A 25,481-nucleotide genomic window follows, 5' to 3' on the forward strand; every position below is an offset into this window, starting at 1 on the left:
GCACGCAGACTTTTTCTAGTTGTGGTGAGCAGGGGCTACTCTTCGTTGTGGTGTGTGGGCTTCTCATTGTGGTGGCTTCTCTTGTGGAGCACGGGCTCTATGCACACGGGCTTCAGTAGTTGTGGCATGTGGGCTTCAGTAGTAGTGGCTTGCAGGCGCTAGAGTGCAGTCTCAGTAGTTGTGGCACATGGGCTTATTTGCTCTGTGACATGTGGGATCCTCCTAGACCAGGGCTCAAACCTGTGTCCCCTGCATTAGCAAGCAGATTCTTAACCACTGTGCCACCAGGGAAGTCCCTGCTTCATGTATTTTGATGGTCTGTAATTAGTTGTATAAATGTTTATAATCTATCTTCTTGCTGTATTGAACCTTGTATTAATTTATGATGTCCTCCTTTGTCTCATAACTTTTTTTGATTTAAAGTCTATTTTGTCCTATATTAGTATAGCCTACTCTCTTTTGATTACTGTTTGGATGGAATATTTTTTTCCATTCCTTCTTCTTTAACCTGTTTGTGTCTTTGGATGTCGAGTGAGTCTCCTCTAGGCAACTTATCGTTGGGTCATGTGTTTTTATCCATTCTGCCAAATCTGTCTTTTGATTGGAGGGTTTAATCTAATTACATTTTAAGTAATTACTGATAAGAGGGGACTTACTGCTGTCATTATGCTATTTGTTTTCTATATGCCCTATAGCTTTTTTTGGTCCCTCATTTCCTACATTACTGTCTTCTTTTGTGTTTACCTTTTTGTAGTGGAATGTTTAAATTCCTTTCTCATTTCCTTTTTGTATATTCTACAGCTGTTTTCTTTGTGGTTACCCAAGGGGTTACACTGAATGCTCTAATGTTATAACACTCTCACTTGAATTTATACCACTGAACTGAGTTTTGACAAATACACACATTCATGTAATACTCACCATGATCAAGATGTAGGAAGTTTCATTACCCCCAGAATTCCCTCATACCTCTTTGGCTGGGAGGGGAGGTGGTGGCAAATCCTGAGGGGACATCTGTTGTCTTGCAGGGGAGAGGCCTCTGAATTGTCTTCAGACAGGCATGGGGAATGTTTGCTCTTAGTAACAGTAATGGTCCAATTCTGTAGACTTTGAGGGTTCAGGGCAATTTGGAGATAAAAGATTTTGGGGAGCACCAACCCAGATGTTTCCATTACATGTGTCAGAGTCTTATTATTCTTTGCCAACCACAGCTCTCTGATCTTGGCATAGCAGACCTGCCTTGTTTGGGAGTTTAACTTTTGGAACCTAGCAAGTCTGATAATTCTGGTTCTTGTCCTTAGGTTTCTTTGCCTTCCTGCTGGAGGAGAGGAAAGCATCTTTGTGTGCTTCCAGAGAGGCCTTCTGGCTTTCATACTTAGCTTCTGATTGGCAGTCGGCTTTTTGTGCTCTTTTTTTGCAGAGCTCAAATAGTTTTGTAATATTCTTCAAATTCAATTGTTTTTGAGGTTACTATTTCTCCTTCATTGCCAGCTTTAAATTCACATCTTAGCACCTGCTCCATCTGCCCTGAGAGCCTAGTGCAGGATGTTCATTAAGGTGTTCCCTTGGGATGCACACCTGAGAGAAGGGAGGATTGCAGATGCAGAATTCATGGTACAGTGCAGGCCCAGAATCAGGTTTGGCCAACCCCTTTGGGGAGCTCTGGAGCTGGAATGGCCCTTTTGAGTTTCCCAGAATTGGGCTGAGGTAGTCCGGCCTTTATATTGCCATATCAATTGGTCATTGGATGTGGGCTGCCCAGGAAGGGTTTCACCTGGGCAGGATCATTCTCTGCAGGTGAGGCAATCCCTGAGGGGCTGACTGACAAGCACTCCAGCAGTTAAGTCCTTCCCTGAATGGGAAGCTGAGCAGTGCCTCAGTGTCTACCAAAATTCCCCTGTATCCACTAGGAGTGACCAGTTTGTTTTTGTTTTTTTAGTATCATTAACTCATGGATTTAAATATGTATATATTTGGAAAACTTGCCATTGACTTGTAAGTATGGAAAGATGCACAAATGTAAATATACAGCTCAATAAATGTTTGCCAAGTAAACACAGCAGTGTAACCAGTACAGAGATCAGGAAATAAAACAATGCTAGCAATCCAGGAGTTCCTCTTTCCCCTTCCTTTTCCTTCTGGTCATTACTTGGTCTTTCCAAGGGTCTCTGCTGTCCTGACTTGAATTTAACATGTTTTTGAAATTTGTGTAACAATCATACAGTAAGGGATCTTTTGTTCTGACTTCTTTCATTCAGTATTATATTTGAAATTAAGTTTATAGCTATAAGTCATTTATTCCCATTGCTGTAGAGTTTTTCTTTGTTTGAATATACCATTTTTAAAAACCATTTCTGCTGTTGATAGACATTTGGAGTGTTTCCAGTTTTTGGAAATTATGGAAGCACTGCTATAAACATAGCTGAACATATCTTTTGGTGAACATATGTACACATTTCTCTTGGGTATATACCTAGTGAAGTTGCTAAGTACAGTTGGCCCTCTGTATCTGTGGGTTCCACACCTGTGGATTCAACCAATGCATATAAAAAAATAGTCGGGGAAAAAAAATTCCGGAAAGTTCCAAAAAGCAAAATTTGAATTTGCCAAGCAACTGGCAACTATTTACGTAGCATTTGCATTGTATTTAAAACTATTCATGGCATGTATATTGTATTAGGTATTATAAGTAATCTAGAGATGATTTAAAGTGTATGTAAGTATGTGCGTAGGTTATGTGCAAATATTATGCTGTTTTATATAAGTGACTTGAGTATCACAAATTTTGGTATCCTCTGGGCTCCTGGAACCAGTGTCCTGCAGATTTGGAGGGATGACTGTATGTATATGTTCCATTTTAGCAGATAATGTCAGTCTTTCAAAGTAATTACTGATTTACACTCCTACTTGTAATGTACAAAAGTTCCATTTGCTGTGATTTGCCCCTGTTTATTTAGGATGTTACCTTCCAGGCTGTACAGTTAAGAACCGGGTGTATTTACTAGGGTCTCTCTCTCTTTAGCAGGTTCTGTACTCTAATCTTTGTCTTCTGAGGCTGTGAGATTTTGAAATTCTGTTCTGCTTTTCAGAAGTTTTTGGCTTAGCTTTTTTACCATTTTCCACCCAATTATGCATTTGAGACTCCCTCATGTATTCACTTGTGTCACTCCAGCTCTCAGTGACAACCAGAATCTCTGATGGTTCCTCTTTCCCTCAACAGAGGTACTTTGCTTGGGAAAGGCATATTTCTGAGTCTTTTTTTTTTTGGTGGGGGGGCCCAGATTCTGCACATGCCCCAGGGCGGGAAGAAACAGCTGCTGAAGATCATCACCTTACTTCTCCATAGTTCACCCTTTTTTGGAAACTTAGCCTCTCTAGTCCTCATTCCTTCAGTAGCTCTCTAAAATCTTTAAACAGTTGATTTTTGTATTTTTTCTTTTTTGTGCGTGTGTGAGTTCGGGGGAGGGAGGTGTTGTTTTGCTGTGAATTACTCTGCCTTGGAAGCAGAAGTATGGATTAAAACATATTTGATGTTTCAATAAATTAAAATTGGTGTCCTTAACAATGTTCAGATTATTCCATTTTTTGTCAGTGGGAGCCTCCTCAAAATTTATTCCTGAGTCTTTTTGACTCGACCCTTTGATAGCTTTCTTTGGCAGCTTTATTGCTATCTGGTATGACAAAGTGTTCCAGGTTCATCATGTACCTTTTTGCCTCAGATGTGGAATCAGCCATTTTCTGAAGGAGTCCCAATTCCTTTTACCAGGAAATGGAATCTCAAGATCATTACTGCAGGGTTGGTCGTTGTTTCTAGGCATTTTCAGCAAACAAAGAGAGAAAAATATATTTTATTTTCTTCATACAAGATAAAACTACATTAAGAATTGATATAGATACTTCCAGTTCCAATTCAAGACTACAGGGTTTTTACTTTATTGTTCCTCTCCTGTACTGAGAGTCATAGTTTTTAATGACACCAGTAGTGAAAGAATTAATATATCACCAAATCACTTATTTTCATGATCCCACAATACATACAGGATCAAGATTTATCTTCATTTTTTTGTCCCTAGAGTATATTCCATTAGGAAGTCGACCTAATATGATTTAAAATAACAGAATAGTTCTTCTCTTTGTGACTATGCCATTAAAAATTTGGACACAGATTTCAGTTCATTTGTTTATTTTTGATTTCTATTTTATTTTTTAGAATTTTAATTTTATATTTACATAAATTACATAATTTCACAATAAAATCTACAAAAACCAGGGACTATAGATTCTATCCTCAACACCTCTCCTTTATTTTCTTTCACTTCCTAAAGGTAATCACTTAAAAGTTTTTAAGTTTCATCCTTCTGTTTTTGTATGTGTGAAGAGGTGTGTGTGTGTGTATTTATTTCTCCTCCTACTTCTTAGATGAATGGTAGCATACTGTATACTCTTTTCTTCACCCTGTTTTTTTAACTTAAAGATATATCCTGGAGACTGTTCCATAGTTTGATGAATTTGGACTCATTTCTGTCATATTTTTTATGTTACATTTATATTTATACAAGTCTTATTTAAGTCATTTTTAATTGTGTGGTCTGTTATTTGCTCTCCCAGCGTATTTTTTGGTATTTCAGAAGGTTTGTGTATTAGGGTTCAGTCAGGGATGCTGATTGTATAATGTGGGAAGGGACTTACTATGGAAATTATACCATATACAATTTTGAGAGGACTCGTGGGGTGAAGATCTAGAAGGGGGAATTGGAGGATCAGAGAAGGAGTCACTAGTCAGATCCTCTAAATCAGTGGCATTGAGTAGACAAGTTGGAGCTTTTAGGGAAATCTGAGAAGCCAACTATGTCCAGCCACTGAAGTGGGACTGTGAAGGAGAAGCTTGAAGAGACCCACATGGGAAACTCTTGCTGGGTTTAGTTACCCCCTCTGTAGGTTTTCACCTAAGCATCTGGTGGTGGGCTTGTGCCACTGCTTACCCAGCACAAACCAGCAGTTTGTATTTTTGTTCTGTTGGTTACTTTTATATTGATGCCTTTGTATAGTACTCTAATTTCCTCCCTTTCTTGGGAGGGGAAGTTGTTATATAGTGGTTTTCTTCTGTAAGCAATATTGAAACAGCTAGTAACTTATTCTCATCTCCTCAGCCAGCATTTGGTTTAAAATAATACCCTTTTACTCTTAGTACCATAAGGTAATCAGGAAACATCCTACTTTTTGTATACTCTCACTACCCTCTCCCCATTTTTGATAATTGTACTGTATCCATACTGTCATTACACATAGCAATTACATAGTGTGTTTTTCCTCTTACTATCATCATTTATTCTCAGTTCTTTTAATAAATGTGTATTTAATGGTCCTTCGTAATGTGGATGTGTCTCCTGTTATTTTGGTTGACTGAAGTATATTCTCTAGTAGATTCCTCAGGAAAGGCTTAAGGGAACAATATTTCCTGGGTTCTTGCAGTTCAGAACAGTTTGATTGTCCATTGTACTTGGGAGTCAGTTTGCCTGCATATAAAATCCTTGGTTTACTTTATCTTCTCTTGAGAATATTAAAATGTTTTTCATTTTCTGTTAGCATGTAGTATTGTCAAAGTCTGATGACAGTCTAATTTTTGTTTTTTGTGTGAGTGGCTTTCTCTTTCTGCCTGAATGTTCAAAGGATTTTTTTTTTTACTGTTCACAGAAGGTCAATAGTTGTACTAAAATATGCCCTGGTATTGGTCCTTCTGGGTCAGTTTTTCCAGGTATGCGGTATGCCCTTTAAATACATAGTTTCAAGTGTTTTTGAAAAATTTCAGCAATGTTTTCTTGAAGTCTAGTTTCTAATATTCATTCTACTCCATTGATTTGATTTCCTTCTTTGAGGACTCCTGTTATACATATGTTGGATCTTGTTTGCCTATCTTCTCTGTCACTTTATTGCAAATCCCATCTCATTTTTCTTTTCCTCCTATTTACCTTCTTTTTCTCTTAAAGCATTATATATATATTTTTAAATAAATTTATTTTATTTATTTCTGGCTGCATTGGGTCTTCATGTCCGAGCGCAGGCTTTCTCTAGTTGCAGGCAGGCAGGGGCTATTCTTTGCTGCGGTGCATGGGCTTCTCATTGCGGTGGCTTCTCTTGTTGTGGAGCATGGGTTCTAGGTGTGCAGGCTTCAGTAGTTACGGCTCACGGGCTCTAGAGCGCAGGCTCAGTAGTTGTGGCACATGGGCTTAGTTGCTCCATGGCATGTGGGATCTTCCCGGACCAGGGCTCGAACCCATGTTCCCTGCATTGGCAGGCAGATTCTTAACCACTGTGCCACCAGGGAAGTACTATATTTTGTTTTATTCACTCTTTGATATCTTCTGGTTAGTCTTCACTTCTGAAATGATTTTTCTTTTTTCTTCTAATTCTTTCCTGAGTTTTGTCAACTTATTTCTATTTGTAATTCTAATTTGTTATTTCATATCTTTAGTCATTTAAAAAATTTCTCTTGGTTCATTTTGAATTAATAATTTACAGTTTCATCTGTTGGTGAGCATATCTTTTTTTTTTTTTTTAGCATATCTTTTTGGCATGTCTTCATTTTCTGTTGCAATGTTATTCTGTCTCTTATTCTTTTTTCTCAAAATAACTTCATGTATGATTTGACTCCAGTGTTTTCTGTTGCTCATTTTTATGTGAAATTAGTTTTCCTGAATTGGTAGGAGAGAAATGTGGGCCAGGATAATTTCTATCTTCATGGCTCTAGAGCTCTTCAATTGCTTTCATGAAATTAAACGAATACGTCATCTCATTCTTTGTGAGCTCTCTTGGCTTCCTTCCTCTCTTCCCCCTTTATCTGGATCTTTTTCTTTTGCCCTGTTGTTCTTGTTTCAGTCTGGAGTGAATCTCAGCAATTTCTTCTCAGCATGGGCTTCATCCTTGAAGGAAGTGTTTCTTTAGCTGGTTAGTTTAGAACTGTGCTGTCCAGTGGATACAATGGCTACTTAAATTTAAGTAAAATAAATTAAAATTAAATTAAACATTTGATTCATCATTTGCATTAGCCAATGATGTTGTGCTATGTTATAACACATCATAACATAGCCAATGTTATGTGCTATGTTATTAGCACACAACAAGTGCTTAACAGCCATATATGGCTTGTGGCTACTGTAATGAGCATTGTTGAGATAGTATAATATCCTAACCACAGAAAGTTCTATTAGACAGTGATAGTTTAAAGTGTGCTTTCTTCTTTTCAGACTTTATTGTAGACCTTTTGCACACATGTGCCAATTACCATGTGTACAAAAACCCCTGTATTTTAGCTAAGCTTCTAAACTTGTCCTGCTGTACTTTTCACTGAGGATGTAATGCAGTTTGGCGATTTTCCTTGTCAGATCCATCAGAAGTTCTGCTTCCCCCTGCTCTCTCTTGCACAGAGGCTTATACCACACCAGTTTTGTAGCTGTAAGTGGTTTGTTCTTATTTGCTGCTTGTCTTTTGGTTATTGTGGGGTGCCTTGTCCCCTAATTTTGATGTAGATATGGTCCATGGGTTTTGCGATTCTAGCTTCTTTGCTATTTTATGAGGGGGTGTATTAGAGTTCTCTAAAGAAACAGAACCAATACAGGGGAGATAGAAGGATCTGAAGGCCTGAGAGCCAGGAACACTAAGGGCAGGAGATCAATGTCTCAGCTTAAGTAGTTAAGTAAAAGGGACCAATTCTTCCTCCTTCTGCCTTTTTTATTCTATTCAGGCCCTCAGTGGATTGGCTGATGCCCACCCACATTGGAGGGGGTGCAAACTGCTTTACAGAGTCCACCTATTCAAATGCTAATTTCATCTGGAAACACCCTCAGAGACACACCCAGAAATAGTGTTTAGCCAAATATCTGTTCACTCTATGATCCAATCAAGTTGACATGTAAAATGAACCCTCACAGAGGGATTTGGGGAGATTCACAAGTTACATTGCAGCCACTGCCATCTTCTCTCTCTTTCTCTCTTTTTAAGGATATTAACAATTCTTAATTTTCTTAATATCAAATGTAAAAGATCTTATGGGTATTTATTTGCATTTTTTGACAGTTTATTTTTTAGAGCAGTTTTAGGGTCACAGAAAAATTGAGTGGAAGGTAAAGAGTTTTCCCATACGCTGTGTGCCTCCACACGTGCACAGACTCCCTTATTATCAGCATTTCCCACTAGAGTGGTACACTGGTTACAACTGATGAACCCACATTGACATGTCATAATCACCCAGAGTCCACAGTTTACATTACAGTTTCCTCTTGGTGCAGCCACTGCCATCTTCTACAATCCTCTTTTTTTGGTCTTTTAGATTTTTTTCTTTCCATAATCTTGTAACATTATATAATTCTGTAGCTTCTGTTCTGCCCTATCTTCTAAACCTTAAACATGCTTCCCCTCTTTTATTTAGTATTTCTTTACCATCAAATTAGTCACATTATTAACTGACTAAGCAAACTTGGGCATGCTGCTTGGTCTCTTTCCACCTTTTGTTGCACCATTAAAAAAAAAAATTATTTATTTAATTTATTTATTTTTGGCTGCATTGCGTCTTCCTTGCTGCACATGGGCTTTATCTAGTTGTGGCGAGCAGGGCCTACTCTTTGCTGTGGTGCACGGGCTTCTCATTGCAGTGGCTTCTCTTGTTGCAGAGCAAGGACTCTAGGCACGTGGGCTCGATAGTTGGGGCACACAGGCTTAGCTGCTCCACGGCATGTGGGATCTTCCTGGACCAGGGCTCAAACCTGTGTCCCCTGCATTGGCAGGCGGATTCTTAACCACTGAGCCACCAGGGAAGCCCTGTTGCACCATTTTTTTTAAAAAATGAGGAAGCTGGACTCAGGTTTGTTTCTTCATGGAGGAACCTCATCAGTGTTCTCTATTAGTGTTAGCAGGATTTAATATTTAAACAGTAAATATATTCGTGATGCTTTCAATACAGAATGCTGCTCTTAAACAGGGTAGAGATGAACTTCCTGGTAATGTGACTTAGTTCATTCTCATATAAATATAGGTAAATATAAATATAATATCTCCCTTAAAAGATATTTTTTTCCATGAGATTTATCTCTGTTGTTCTGTTACTCCCTCAGCTGTGAACCTGAGGGTGATTATCGTACCTGAATCAGTCTTACTATGTATATTCCAGGCTATACAGTTTGTTTTCTTTTCTGCACAGTCTGCCATTATTTGCCATTATTGACTAGAGGTCTAAGGCATAGATTTTCTTGGTCTATTGTTCTTTTAATGCTTGAGATCAATATATAAAAGAAAAGATTGCATTTTATTGCAGACATTTTTCTCTGAAATAATTTTTAGCTACAAGGAAGTAGCTCTATTTCTGTGAGTCATCATACTGTCTTACATAGTGCTGGGTAAAGATTTAATTTTGTAGATAGAAATTTATGACTTCTAGAAAGAAAGCTGCAAAAATAGAAATTTCTAAAGAATTTTAGGTTTGCTGTAAATTCCTTTATATATTGAAAATTGGAGCTTGAGATACAAATATAGGTAATTGTGGTTGATAAAATTTTCCTAATATCTCATGATTTTCAATGAGAAATAGAGTTCTCGGTAGTCATTTAAAAATGTAAGCTAACTTTTTTTTTTTTTTTTTCCTCAGCTTCCAATAAAGACAGGACAGCAGAACACACATACCAAAGTCAGTACCGAACACAACAAGGAATGTCTTATCAATATTTCCAAATACAAGTTTTCTTTGGTTATAAGCGGCCTCACCACTATCTTAAAGAATGTTAACAATATGGTGAGTGTTTGCATTACTGTTTTACGGGAGAATTTGGTTTGTTTTTGATTTTAAAATTTGGAACAGCATATTTTGAAGTATGTAAAGTCATATTCTGTGGACTCTGGATATAAACATTCATCTTAATTTATGGATGAGCACAGGTAACCTTTTAACTTTCTTTTTAGATTTTAATTCTTTTTCTTAGATACTTGTCTTATTTGTGACCCTATCTACTGTTCCATTTTTCTGGAATTAGGATTTCATATAGATTTTGTCATATTTAAATTGACCATAGTAATCTATTAAAATCTTTTCCTTAGCTTCTCATTTGAATATTTACATATCAGATTGTCCCAGTCCTAAGTAGATGGTGAATAAAATATAACTTTGTAGTCCTAAAATGTGAGATTGTTTTTGTGAAGATGCTGTTTTATTTCCTTCATCCTGTAACCTGTGACAGATTCCATGGTAGAGAACCTGTGTTGAAACAGTTTTCCTCAAATACCTATTTCATCAAGTATTTCCACTGTCAAAAGCTCATAATTGCCCCCTTTTTTCCTGTTTTATAAAATCTGTTTACATTCCCTAGACTTCAAGGTACTCCAACTGTTTTCTCTCTGTACCTTTGAACATATTATTTCTCCTCTTGCTGTAAGGTGATTCTTTTCTCTGTGTCAATTTCTATCTAAAATTTCCTCATAACTCAGTTCAGAACAACTGATCTGGATATTTCTTGATTAACTCCAAACTGCTCTGCTTGTTTTGAGCACTTATAACCACAATTTATACTATTTGCATTGAGCAGTGAAACTGATTTCTGGTTGTAGATTGTGAAAATCAGTACCATTTTCATAGTCACATCATCTTTGGTGTGTTTTCTTTTTAAAAAGTTGATTGGAAGATACCCCGGGCTTACAAAATTGGTAAACTGGAGGAGTGGGTGATCATATTTTCTCTTTATGGAAAAAAATTAAGATTTTCTGAAAAAAGGACCTTTTATAAATATGTAAAGTGACTTACAGAAATACATTTAAGATTTTATGGAACTCTTCTGTTGCATAGTGTGTGGGTCATACAGATAGGATTTTGCATTTATAGATAAGTGGCCATGTTCTCAGATTGAAAATGTTTTAGTATTTGGACCCTTCTTTTAAAAACAAAAACAGTATTGAGATACTGGCATTCATTTAGTGCTTATTGAGTAAACTGAATTGTGGACACCATAGTCTGCTGTTAATAGTGTAGTATTTGGTTTAGAGATAGTGAATGCTTAAAACTTGCTTTAATTGGTGTTACAGCATTTTGTTGCTGTAAGAGTTAGGCTTTGATTATTTTGTGGCATCAAAGTGTGGTTAAATGTTCAGTTCAAGATTCTGGTAAAGATCTATATGTGTATCTAAATCCTACATATTTTTTTCTATATTGTTCGAATCTAAATTTTACTTAAAAAATAACAGAACATGGGATTTTCCTAATGTTACCATCTCTTTAATGCTGTTTGTTTCAAAGTACATTTACTACATATTTTTAAAGTATAACCCAGAGTATCTTTTACTGTGGCAGGCTGATGGCAGATTGTTTGCCTGAGTATTTATTTTGTGTGAGCATTAGGATAAAATCAGAAATAATATAGATACAATGATTTATCTATTGATTTTCTTGATCCTTAGTCCCTCACTTTTCAGATGTGTGCTGATTTGTAGTGGAGAGTAATAACCAACTTTTAGTGTTCTGAATATCTTTTCTTTTAGAGAATATTTGGAGAAGCTGCTGAAAAAAATTTATATCTCTCTCAGTTGATTATATTGGATACACTGGAAAAATGTCTTGCTGGGGTGAGTAAATCTATTCTTGAATAGGCAGGTTTTGTGCATTCAGTTTTGAGAATGATCTGATGTACTGAAGCATAGGTGTGGACAAGGAGAAGAGTCATGGACTTTTTGTCTAAGACACATGAAAATGAATTTTGTTAACAGGGCTGACTGGGTAGCATAGAGAAGTTTTCAAGAAAAAATTATATTCTCATCTTTTGTAAATTAAATAGATATTAAGATTACTTATAAAGTGTTAAGCTTGAGTCACATCTCTCTCTCTCTCAGGTTTTCTAGAAAAAATTTTGTGGAAAAGTCACTATTTCATTTAACTAATTTCTCCAGTTGGTTAGGCCTGTGGCATTGCTTAGCTGTCAAAGAATGTGATGTTAAAGACCAAGAGAATCTTGTTTCCCCCTGTGTGAATCTGATTTTATATTTTACTTTTCAAATCTATGTAAAAGAGAACTTAAAAAATTAAAACTATTACTATTACTGTGATAGATTCTACCTTAAGAACACTTGTTAAGTAAATATGAACATATAAAATAGATATGTGGAGGAATAGTTGAGTACAAAACAATTGTTTCTCATGTTTCCTCTAAATAGTTATCTCAGAGTTTTCAACCATGACTTAATTAGAAGTTTTTCAAGAATATTTCTGGTTATTTATTTATTTGGCTGCGTCAGGTCTTAGTTGCAGCATGCGGGATCTTCGTTGCGGTGCACGGGCTCTTCATTGCGGCGTGCGGCCTTCTCTAGGTGTTGCAGGCGGGCTTCTCTCTAGTTGTTGCACACAGGCTTCTCTCTGGTTGTGGTGCATAGGCTCCAGTGTGCGCGGTCTCAGTAGTTGCGGTGTGCAGGCTCAGTATTTGTGGTGCACGGGCTTAGTTGCCCCTCAGCATGTGGGATCTTAGTTCCCCGACCAGGGATAGAACCTGCGTCTCCTGCCTTGGCAGGTGGATTCTTAACCACTGAACCACCAGGGAAGTCCCCAAGAATGTTTCTGTTGTATAAAGGTGCTTCTGTACTTCAGTAGCTTTAATTCTTCCTGGAAAATGGTAGGAGTTTACATAAATATATAAATTTAATACCTCCATTTTAAAGATCTGTCTATTCAATATGTATTGGAGTTAATTTATTTCTTCTGAGATTATAATGTCTCTTCCTTTGACCCATCTTTTGCTTTTATTCAGAATTGCTTCTCTCTTCCACATATGTTATAATTGTTCTTTATAGTAAAACTAGATGGGAAGGGACTTTGACATATGAGGACTGATCAATTGAGAACAGAGAGAATAGTCATAGTGTTTAAAGAAGGGGTAGTGTCGGGAGTTGGAAAAGGGGTAGGGTAGGGAATTGAAAAAAATAATTACATTCATACAATGATGTATCCTTATGGAAGAGAAGTATAATATTTAAGACTATAGGCCACAAAACCTAAGCATAATGTTTTAAATTCTTTTATTGACCCTTGTCCACATTCCAAAATTGTGTGACAGTGCTTATAAATTTTCTTCTTAAATTGAGGACGAGCTAGTTCTGTTTTAGCTTTGTGCTATGTATTAATTTGTGATGGGCTGTTCATTTGTAAAATGGAGTGAAAGAGCAAAAAATCTGTTAAATAGGATGATGGAATTTTGAAGGTGGACAATTTTTCTATTTATCTTGAATCAATTCTTTGTAGTGGTCTTATTACTTTGATTGTAGATGCCAATATATCAGTGACACCCATGTTTGAATGGGGGTAGGCTGGTTTATTGCCTCTTCAGTTCTACATCTTTTCTCCATTAACATTTATAATTGAGAGGTAGTGAGTGGTAAAGGTATTTTGGATAATGATCATTGATATCATTGACCCCTGTTTAACTTTTTTTAACATCTTTATTGGAGTATGATGTGTTAGTTTCTGCTTTACAACAGTGAATCAGTTATACATATACATATGTTCCCATATCTCTTCCCTCTTGTGTCTCCCTCCCTCCCACCCTCCCTATCCCATCCCTCTAGGAGGTCACAAACCACCTAGCTGATCTCCCTGTGCCATGCACCTGCTTCCCACTAGCTATGACCCCTGTTTAATTTGATACTCTTTGGAGATAGCTTAATTGAAGCCCTACTAAGTGGGCATGGTACAGCTTTTTTTTTTTTTTTTTTTTTTTTTTTTTTTTTTTTTTTTTTTTTTTGCGGTGCGCGGGCCTCTCATTGCTGTGACCTCTCCCGTTGCGGAGCACAGGCTCCAGACGTGCAGGCTCAGCGGCCATGGCTCACGGGCCCAGCCGCTCCGCGGCATGTGGGATCTTCCCGGACTGGGGCACGAACCTGCGTCCCCTGCATCGGCAGACGGACTGTCAACCACTGCGCCACCAGGAAAGCCCAGTACAGCTTTTATAATACATAAAATATATATTAGCTTGCTCTGCTCTATTGAAAATGTATAAATTTTTAAATTAAATTTATAATTAAAAATAATACTATTCATATTATTGAACAGCTGTGTTTTTCTGGATAGCCTTCAATGACTTTATGGTTGTGTCCTGATTTTCCTTTTACTTATTTATTTTATTTTTCATTAAAATTTTTTTTTTTTTACAGTAGGTCCTTGTTGGTTATTGATTTTCCTTTTTAGATCAAAGTTAAGTTGAGACAGTTTAAGAATTGAGCCCTATAATACATATTTATCGTATTAGTAGTTGAACTAGCTGAATGAAAGTGAACAAATACTTATCAATATCATGATTAAAACCAAAGTTTTATGAGTAAAATTTTGTAGAACTTGAGGAATCTTAAGTATTTTTGATCTTGTATATATGACCATTATTCAAAAGATTGAGCACTTCTATAATTTTTATTTGTATATTAATTGGAGTTGGTTTCAACACCTGTATTGTCTGGTTAGCCTATAAATAAGAAAGAGCATTGTAACTCAAATTTTGCAGGTTTTTGTGATATCTGTTTATTTACTATCCAAATATTTCAATGTATTTGCATCTGAAAGCTTTTGGAATGCAATTACAGATTTGATCATAGCACACTTACAAAAATTTGTTCTTTGTCATCACGCTTGGTATTATCGAAATTGTCATTCATATAAGGATACTAAAGCCGTTAGGTAAAATACTGATGTGGAACAGCCTATTTTCAACTAAGGGAAGTTTATCCATTGGCTATTTTGTTAATTGTAGAGATTTATTTTACAAAGTAGAAACCTCAGTGTTAACACCAAAGTTATCAAACTTGGTGTCATTAACAGAGAGACCACCTGGCATTATGTACTTCTGATGTGATGTAATACGAACTGTAGTGAATTCTACCTAGTGTTTAACTTGAATCTAATCAGACTGTTATATTTAGATTCCAGCTTAACAGAAAATATAACAACTAGAAGAACAAGTTTCACCACTAAGACATAATCAGATCAATAATATGCAACATTTTTTAAGGCAACTGGTATATTTTCTAAAAAAAAGTCAATGTTATGGAAAATAAAAATGATCTATATGGTGTGTGAGGGGGAAATAGTTTTAGGATAAAGAGACTAAAGGAATGTTACAATCATGCTGCTATCTGTGAACCGTTTTTGGATCCTGGTTGAATAAAACAAGAACACCCATGAAAGACATTTAGGGGGCAGTTGTGGAAATTTGGATACGGTTTGGGTATTAGCTGATCTAAGGGAATTTTTTATTTCTCCTTGGTGTGATGATTGCCTTGAAGTTATATTGGAGAATTTTCTTATATTTTAGAGATGCCGAAGTAAGTTAGTAGTGAAGTAATGATGTTTGTAATTTACTTTGAAATGGTTAAACCGAAACAAAATTATTTGTAATAAGTAATGTCTATCTGTTTTGGTCAGTCTGCCCAAAGGTAGATGTGATTGCTCACCCAGAAATTAATTTGGATGTTGAGACAGATGACACAGTGTACTCACCAGTGAATATGAGTAAAGTTTATTTAGGACTCACAATAAGCTAGGGATTCCCAGGAAGGGAAGGGCTTATGTAGGGATTTGATGAACAGGGGAACAAGCAGAAATTGGGGTGCTGAGGAGGGTGGATGGGGGTACCTGGACTTTTCTTGTGATTAAGAAGTGTAAGATGGAACCACCCTCTTTATTAAACTAATTGTAGATAGATAAAGCAAACTTGATGAAATATTAACAATTGTGGAATCTAGGTGATGAGTATATGGGTGTTCGTTATTCTGTTTCATCTCTTATGTATGTTTGAAATTTTCCATAATAGAAAATATTTACAGGTAAGTTTAAGAAAGTTTTAGAATTATGTGATTATTTCTGTTTTAGCAACCAAAGGACACGATGAGGTTAGATGAAACGATGCTGGTCAAACAGTTGCTGCCAGAAATCTGCCATTTTCTTCACACTTGTCGTGAGGGAAACCAACATGCAGCTGAACTTCGGAATTCTGCCTCTGGGGTTTTATTTTCTCTCAGCTGCAACAACTTCAATGCAGTCTTTAGTCGAATTTCTACCAGGTTAGTGTGTACATTTACATAGGAATGTTGTAAGTAATATAAAATTTGTCTACATAAAAGTAAAAAGTTGACAGAAATGAGTTTAACCTGGGCTTCTGTTGAAATTTTATGCATTGATTTCTTTGAAATTTTTATTTTGTAATGTTATGTTATTGGTGGGTACAGTTAAATTGAGTACTATGATAAACTTGAAAGTCTAAATTTTAGGAGAAAAAAGTCACCCATGACCGGGCTTTTTTTTTTTTTTTTTTGTAAATACTATTGATAGGTATACATTTTGGGTTTGGCTTTTTACGGTATTATTCCTTGTAATGAAATTAGTCAATCAGAATAATTGATGAGTAGTCAGAATTCTAATGATCTTAACACTCTGATCCTTATCACAAGCTCCTAAGTTATCAAAAAACAAAACAAAACAAAAAACCAAACCAGCAATGTGGAAGCACAAGGAAATGAGTAATTCTAGAAAGTGAACTGTATTTTAAGTGTATGAACTGTGAAATCTCCCATTTGTTGAGCACTTACAGCATGTGCTAAGCTGTTTGATCTTCACAGTATCCCTGAAATGTAAGTGATACCCCACTTTATTGGTAAGCAAACTAATACTAAAGAAGTTATCAAGGTGCTGTGCCAAGTAATGGAGGACCCCAAACTTCGAAGTTCGGCTGGCTTCACAGTCTGTCCATTTTATTGTGCCCGGCTGCTTCCTGGTACCGCTATTTTAGCCGCATTTTGATGAAATTCTTTTAATAATATCCACTGCTGTGCTTTAAAATTGTATGATAAGTATAATTTAAGCTTTTATTGATGCTTAGAAATCATCATGTGATCATTCATTGTGATAATGCTAGAGATGGAGAAATGGGTGTAGAACTGTAGCTGATGGTAGCAGGTAACTCTGGATCTTAATTTCATGCAGATGATTTGCCTTTCTCATGCAAGTAGAGTCAAATGGGTCCCTAATTAAGACCAAGTAGGAAGTATAACCTAAATCACCTAGTGATTCAGTGGATCAAAGACTAACGCAGAATAAATAAAAACAATCACCTTTGCTTAATGGCACCTGCATCTTTGATTTGTCGCGTTGTGTGAGCAGTGGACGTCCATTAGCTTAGTTCATTCTTATGTTGTTTTCCAACAGATGTGAATGAGAACATACATCATAGTATGAGAATTTGTGCTGTGGCTTTTAGACGGAATTGGCTAACTTCAAAATCCTGCAGTCTTTTTAATAAAAAATGGCATTTCTTTGATCGTGATGCTGGGCAACAGTATTCTTCCAACCTCTCATGAGAATTGTGGTGCAAAGAAAATTAAAATTTTATCTAATGTTATGACTGATAATGTAGGGTAATGGTTATACAGTTGAACAATGTCTTCATGAAATCTCTTGAGTGTTAACATCTCATATTCTGAGTAAATGGTACACTGGTTGAAGCAGCAAGGTAGCAAACACCTAGGTAATAGGATGCATTAAAATGATAAAAAACAAAACCAAACTCCTTCTTTGTTTAGGTGACTACTAGACCAGTCTTACTGCTTGAAATAATCTTACATTGAAGGTAGAAAATGATCAAAAGGGTAAAGTGTTTTTTAGTCTATCCAAACATGAATTGCTTTAATAAAACACAGCAAATGTGTCACCTCTGAAAACTCTAAAAATCTTCTAGTCACCATAGGTTTTATTTTGCAGCATTGGCACGTGTAAAAATAGACAACTTTTGGGTATTTCCTGAATCTAGTTCACTGTTTGCAGAGTAGTAGTTAAATGTCTCCAGAATAAGCCAGTTTCTTTAGCTTTCAGGGGACAGACTGCTCAGTAATGGGATCTATGAAATTCATGTTTCAGACAACCACATTTGCTGTTTCATTTAGTTGGTGCCAGAAATAGGAGCTGATCTTATTATTAGAGGGTCACTTACCTAAAAGACCATTATGATGGTTTAATTTAGATGGGGTTATTCTGTGACACTGCTGTTGTAGCATTAGGTGGCAAAATATGCAAGGAACAGGAATGGCAGTTCTTTCTGAAGATTGATTTTATACCTCGTATGTACTAGATGAATCAGTATCATGAAAATTTGTTGCGCTTGACCATTCTACCTGTCTATGGATGTTTCTCTTTTAGGATTAACATTAGCTTTTTTTTTTTTTTTTTTGCGGTATGCGGGCCTCTCACTGTTGTGTTCTCTCGGAGCACAGGCTCCAGATGCGCAGGCTCAGCGGCCATGGCTCACGGGCCCAGCCGCTCTGCGGCATGTGGGATCTTCCCGGACCGGGGCACAAACCCGCGTCCCCTGCATCGGCAGGTGGACTCGCAACCACTGCACCACCAGGGAAGCCCCTATTTCTATACATTTAAACTATCTTTTTGTTGTTCAGTTTACCTAGTTTTTCTAGATGTTTTAGTGATAGGTTTTCCACTTCATTTCTTTTGCCCAGACTACCCTTTATTTGATTTCTCTGCCTTATAAATTCACAAAATGTTCCTTCCTTGTTGTAAAAACTGGACTATAAAAGGAATTAAACTTTTCTTCCATTTCTCACAAACAACCACAAGAGTTAGCTTTTCAAAAGTTGGTGTTGCTGATTTATTAAGTTGTGTTTCCTAAGGAGTCATATTCCATATTTTTAGGCTCTTTGCAGCAGCTGTGGAATTTGTAGCATGTAAATCAGTTTTGAGGACCTTCTCATTCCCAGTGTGAACTGCTAAGCTTTTCTCACCCTGATGATAAGAAGAACATTAGTGTAAGTGCTTAGAATAATTTTAATGTTAGCTATACATCTATGGGCTAAAGTGAGTGAAAGAGGAATTTGAGATGGAAGAAATAGCATTGATTTCATTTTTAGCAACTGAAGGTTTAGTGTGATGATTAATGTCAATTTTAAGTTATACTGAAATGGTTATACTTTGAGCTAATATTTTGAATAAGGTCATGTAGTATTTGTGCTTTTTCACACATCTCTATCTGCATTTATGAAAATTAGTAATTTCATTCTATTGCTTACATTTTTGATATCTATTAATTGAAATAAGCAAGCTTCATTAGGAAGCACACAACAATAGAGTAGCAGTACCAACTTTTGAAAAGCTGACCTGTGTGGTTGTTAGTGAAAAAGGAAGAAAACTTTAACCTCTTTTATTTATTAGGCTTAAGTGAATTTCTTAGCAGTTTAAACATCTATATTTTTGTTAACTGCTAAATTTTTCTGCATTTTTGGTAACTTCATATTTAATAAGAGGGAAATTTGGGGTTTAGAAAGATTTTTGTCATTACAAGCTTAAGTTCTGTGAGAGAGGGACACTAATTAAATAATCACATAAGCACACGTACAGACTGAAAAGCGCAGTGAATAAAGGCTTACTCATTTTTAAAAATACAAAGTAAATGTATTCTGTGAATGTAGATACAATGTGATTCATGTTTCTGAAATCTAGTTGATGTGAATAGAGGTTAATACAATTTATCTTTTTTTTAACTTATATTTGAATTTTATATTATAGAAAAAATTTTAAAATACACATAGCAGAGAGAAAGTATTTCAAATACCCAGTATCTCTTACTGTGCTTCAGCAGTTATCAGCATGCTGTGATCCTTTTTTTTAAAATAAAAATTCTGTATATTAAATTCTGTATATTATGCAACATGGTGATTTGATGTACATTGTGAAGTTTACTGGATTATCACGGTTTCTTTTATCACAGCCCCTGATTTAGTTATGTTCCTTTATATTTTCATAAAAAAATTTATTCTCATTATTATTATGTTTTTTGTGGTACGCGGGCCTCTCCCTGCTGTGGCCTCTCCCACCATGGAGCACAGGCTCTGGATGCGCAGGCCCAGCAGCCATGGCCCATGGACCCAGCCGCTCCGCGGCACACGGGACGCCCCCAGACCGGGACACGAACCCGCGTCCCCTGCATCGGCAGGCGGACTCCCAACCACTGTGCCACCAGGGAAGCCCTATTCTCTTATTTTTGTATGTGTATTTTCTCTTATAAACTCATCATTAGGGTGAGAAGAGTCTGTTGAATTCAGAATTTCAGACTCCTAAGACTTCAGTTGATAAATTATTTTTGGTTTTTACTTTTCAGGTTACAGGAATTGACTGTTTGTTCAGAAGACAATGTTGATGTTCATGATATAGAATTGTTACAGTATATCAATGTGGATTGTGCAAAATTAAAACGACTCCTGAAGGGTAAGTTTAAATGTATGATATATCTGAAATTAATCACTGTGGGTGAAAAACCAGTATGTTGAATGTACTAATTATACTAATTGTGTTGAGCTAGAACATCAAAGTGGATTTTATAGTGCAAATGTCCTTGAGAAATGGACAGTAATACTGTATGGTTCAGTAATTTTTGAACCTTTGAAAACAATACATTAGCGAAAATGAGTATCTTAAGTCTTCGCAATGGAATGTTTTGTTCAACTACAATTTTTGCTTTTAATAAAGAGAATGTGAGGATGCTGTTATTTTTTTTTTCTAGAATTTCACCTCTTGAGGGTAGCTATCAGGTTATAGAAGATTAGCTATTTGTTTAGCTATTGGTAGTGCTAAAAGCAGGTAGCTTAGCAGGATATAAGTTTCATTGCAGATGGAACCAGAAGATTGTGCTTTTACGATGAGAGGAGAAATTGAGTCAGGAATCTCATTTCTGATATTGTGTTTTCAGTTCTGTTATTGACTTACTGACTGACTTTATAGCATTACAAAGTCTTTTACTCTTTCAGTGCTTAGTTTTGCTTCCTTGTAGAACATGTTAATAGTAGTCATACATGGGAATGTTATAATGCCTAAAATGTGTGTTTTTAAAGCTTTGGAAAGTGCTTTCTATGATTATGTTGATTGAAATAAACTATCAGAAGGAATTGAGAGAATTTTTGTGGTAAGCAGGAATGTGTTAATATAAATCAGATATCATTGAGTATTATTAATAAACTGAGTATAAATACCTAAATTCATTTCACAAAAATCGTGTTTTAATTTTATGTAATATTGGATCCTGGCTAATTTAAATGTGCAACCTTATAGTATATGATTCACATTCATTTTTATTTTACTTTGTATATTGATATAGGAATTGTCAATAATGTTTTTTAATGTCTGACCTAAAAGGAGATTTAGTTATACTAACTTTGAAAACCTCAACAGTTCTACAGTGTGTAATTTTCAAAATACCATGTTTAGTTTTCTTAACATTTGCTTTAAACTCAACAACTACTCACCAGAGATGTAAAAAGGCTGTATCTATATAGATGAGTACTATAAGGCTGTGTTCCAGCTATATTACCTTGTTCAGAATTTGTGATTTTAGATCGTTACCATTATAAAACCAAGCAACAATTAAATCACTTTTCAGCAACTTTAATAAAGGAAAAAAGGATCATTTTAGCTATTATGTCAAGATCCGGACAAGTGGGCAGCAATTATTTTAGATTATAATAAACCACCACTCAATTCAGTTGAAATTTCAAGATTTTAATATTTATCATTAAAGATTGAAAAGTTAAGGAAGTGAATGGTAATATTTAGAGGTTTAATCTTCGTATAAAATTTAAGAAATGTAAGTGGGGTTTTGTGATTTTTTTTTCGTAACTGTTCAGTGACATTTGGGAAATCTAGTCCAGGGTGCCTGTGGATTTTGTTTGTTTAAAAGATCAGTTTTCTTAGAAATGTTTAATCCATAATAATTAATTGAGATGGTTCTCCATGCACAAATGAGAGAAACTAAGTGTGTGGATAAATTACTTTCTTTTTATTATGGTAAGTTATCCCCATTGAATGCAGCTTCCTTATGATCATAAATTTAGAGTTTATGCTGATAAATGTGAAGTATAAAGCTAATATTAAATAGACCAGCAAAAGATGGTTCTACATGATAATGGTGAAAGGAATGGAAACTTCCTATAATATGGAATAGTAAAAGTAGTGATGTGTTTTAAATTCGATTCAGCAGCTTTGGTTGGGAAACAGTATGTAAGGAACCATGCTAAGTGCTGGGCTTACAAAGTATTGAATCTCTCCCTTTGGAGCTCATGGCCTGGTTTATGAGACAAATATATTATCAGATTATTTGCAAAGCAGTGTGGCAAAGCTAAATAGAGTGAGCATAAAGTGAGAGAATAAGTATCTATGGGTTTGGGGGTGGGAGATGTTAAGAGGAAAAGAGCAAGATATAGAGAGGTACAAGAGTAGGTCAGATCATATTAATAAAAACATAGTAACATTTGTTGCATTTTCAGTACGTGCCAGATATATCAACGCTATGCTCTTCACATGCCTTTTCTCATCAATACTCACAGTAACCCTGTGGAACAGATATTATTATTATCATCCCCTATATTGATGAGGAAACTGAGGCTTAAGTAACATTTACAAGGTCATACAGCTATTGAGTGGCAGGGTCACATCTGTCTGTCTCTAGAACCAAAGTACCTAACTGCTATACTGTTTTGCTTATGGGTTATTAGGCTTTATTTTAGTGGCAATGGGAAGTGATGCAGAGGCTTTTGGGTGGAAATTACCTTCATTAGTATTTTATTTTAGATATGCCACTTTGCTTGAAATTTGCAGGATGATTTGATAGAAAGTTACATGAGCTTCTGGGACTTGGTTGTATAGTAACGTGAGGTAGAAATAAGGATAGTGGAGGTCTGGATGGAATGGGGTAGGATGGAGACTAATTTGATATGGTATTTAGGAAGTAGAATATATTGCATAGCTTTTGGTGATTAATTTAGGTTTGTGATGGTAAAGGGAATTATCACCAAGTGTTACAGAGTAAGCTGGTTAAAGCAGAGAAGAAGGTGGCCAGGAAAATGATAAATTCAGTTTTAGATCTGTTGAGTTTGAGGTATTGGTAGGGTATCCAGTCAGAAACTTGTAGGACTGGAGTAATAAAATATTTATACATTGGAATTGAGAATAGACTACTATGTATAACACATTGAAAGTGTCATAAAGTAAAGTTGATGAATATAGGAAGGCAAAAAGACTCAAGAGCACTGTAAAGTGTAATGCTATTGTTTGGAAGTCAAAGGAGAGCAAGAGCAAAGAAGGTTGGAAGGGTATGTTTTAAAACTGACTTGGAGAGCAAGTTGCTCATTTCCAAGTCCAGGAAAAAAAGTGACTTTGACTTTTAAAGGATTATTTAGACAATTTTATAACTTATAGATTCATCTCTGTCTTATAAAGATATTTATGTAATTGTAATAAGTACCTGCATCCCTTCATTAAAAGTGCATCTGGGGAGTTCTCTGCCAAGAGACTGTTACCAGTAATATAGTTTATAGAAGGGTCATCTTTTACAGATATAAATCTTTTTATAAATGTGGACAATACATTTATAGAAGAGGAAATTAAAATATCTAATATATTTATATGGAGAAATATTTAGTCTTATTTTAAAAATGCATTCTACTGCTTTGAACAATCAAATAAGCAGAATAAAAGAAATGAACACATTTAATGATGGCAAGGATGTGATAAGGGCACTTTCATATGCTGCTTGGTGGGAGTGGCATTTGGCCCAACCCTTCTGAAAATCAGGTTGGCAGTATTTATCAAGAGCCTTAAAAATATTCATCTCTTTGGACAGTTCTTTTTCTAGGTATTTATGTGCCTTAAAGAAATAATCAGAATGTGGAAAAGACTTGGATATAAAAGTATTAATGTTACTTATAATAGTGCAATATTGGAAATATCTTAAATATGCAACAATTGGAAAATATTTAAATAACCAGTGACTTAATACAGTGACTTAAATATTCTGAAAGACATCAAAGCATACTGAAAAGACTATGGCTTTGAAACCCAATTCAATTATTTATTAGATCTGTAACCTCAGAAATACAGTTGGCTCATCTGTAATACCTGAAAGCATTAAGATTTTGAAAGAATTAAATATATTAGATTGAAAATACCTGGCATGTTGTAATTGTTCAAGTAATAGTTATTATTGTATATAGAGCCATCAAATATATGTATGAGGAATTTTTAATGATATGGAAAAAGTTGGGGATATGATGTGAAATGTAAAGAACAGGTTTGATATGAACAGGTTTGTTCAGTTATGGTAAATGTATTTGTCTTAGACATGCATAGGAAAAGGGAAGGGAGAAAATTCACTGAACTGTTAACTGTGATTGTCTCTGAATGGTAGAATCATAGATAATGTTTTAAATTTCCCTTAGATTGCTGTGTAGTTTTTGAATTTTCTACAATGACCGTGTATTTTATCCATTTTTTAAAAATGTAGTTATTATTAGAAACAAAACAAAGGAAAAAATTCACAACAACCTTTGAAGTTCAAGGTTCAGTTTGGTCTTTAGTGGACATAACCAGTGAGGTTTTGGCTTATACTAATTATCTTTACCTTTACATTGCTTATAAATAATACTGGAACAAAAGTTTGTATATAAAAGGAAAGTTATTTTTACCGGTAGCTCTGAATTGTATTTGTGTTAACTAATTGAACTAGAGTTAATTGTAAAACTTTTTTGTTTTCTCCAGAAACAGCATTTAAATTTAAAGCCCTAAAGAAAGTTGCACAGTTAGCAGTTATAAATAGCCTGGAAAAAGTAAGTAATAACCTCTTTGATATTAAAGTTTTGTTAATTTTTGGTTATAAGTGTTGCTGTCTTCAGTATTTTGAATCAAGGAGTTATGACTTGAGTGATAATTTCACATTAATTTTTAGGAAGACTGCATTGCAATATTCTTCGGAAGGAAATTAGAATTTTGTGATATAATTGGAGGCATATGTTATTTTATTTACTATATTAAGAAAATATGACATAAAAACATATGTTTTGCTATTTGTAGGCATTTTGGAACTGGGTAGAAAATTATCCAGATGAATTTACAAAGCTATACCAGATTCCACAGACTGATATGGCTGGTAAGGATAAGATTGGTTTTTGTTTGTTTGTTTTTGTCTTTTAAACTCTTATGAGGTAAAAACCTATCATTTTCCAAGTTATTTTTGTTATTATGGTGCTTTTAATCTTTTCAACTTATGTCAAATAGGAAATACTATTTTTTTCTTATATTTCTAAATTAGCCTCAACCTTTTTCCTTTGAGCAAATGGATAAGGAAGTTTGAAATGAAGCTCTGATCTTTAATTAGAGTTGTAGATTGGATACTGATGGCTCTTTGTTGTAGAGAAGCACGTTTTTTCTGTGTGTGCTCTGAGGCTTTAGTTTGTATTTAGAGAGATGTGTGTAAAGTAGGAATATCCCCACTTGGAATTCTCAAGACACAACTGCCAGAAGGAGAATAGACTCCTGGAGAGCTTTGGTAATTCCCTTTGAGAAGCTATTCAGTCTTCGTTTCTTGGATACATCACACTTTGCATAAGGCCCTGCACATAGAGACTAAATACAAGTTTGGCCATTCTAA

General features: G+C 35.4%; 1 protein-coding gene across 13 annotated transcripts in view; it reads left to right on the plus strand.

The window, feature by feature from the left end:
• NF1 (neurofibromin 1) overlaps positions 1-25,481 on the plus strand; it is a 245,207-nt gene that overhangs the window by 41,953 nt on the left and 177,773 nt on the right. For 11 of the 13 annotated variants that reach the window (XM_059047829.2, XM_059047832.2, XM_067021108.1 and 8 more), the window contains 6 exons: positions 9,638-9,781; positions 11,515-11,598; positions 15,878-16,068; positions 20,166-20,272; positions 24,593-24,660; positions 24,905-24,980. In XM_059047829.2, coding sequence (XP_058903812.1) covers positions 9,638-9,781; positions 11,515-11,598; positions 15,878-16,068; positions 20,166-20,272; positions 24,593-24,660; positions 24,905-24,980 — 670 coding nt within the window. The remainder of the gene's footprint in view (positions 1-9,637; positions 9,782-11,514; positions 11,599-15,877; positions 16,069-20,165; positions 20,273-24,592; positions 24,661-24,904; positions 24,981-25,481) is intronic. The other 2 variants (XM_067021114.1, XM_067021113.1) reach the window with 1 other exon arrangement.

This window comes from Kogia breviceps, chromosome 19 (assembly GCF_026419965.1).
Source record: "Kogia breviceps isolate mKogBre1 chromosome 19, mKogBre1 haplotype 1, whole genome shotgun sequence".
NCBI lineage: Eukaryota > Metazoa > Chordata > Mammalia > Artiodactyla > Physeteridae > Kogia > Kogia breviceps.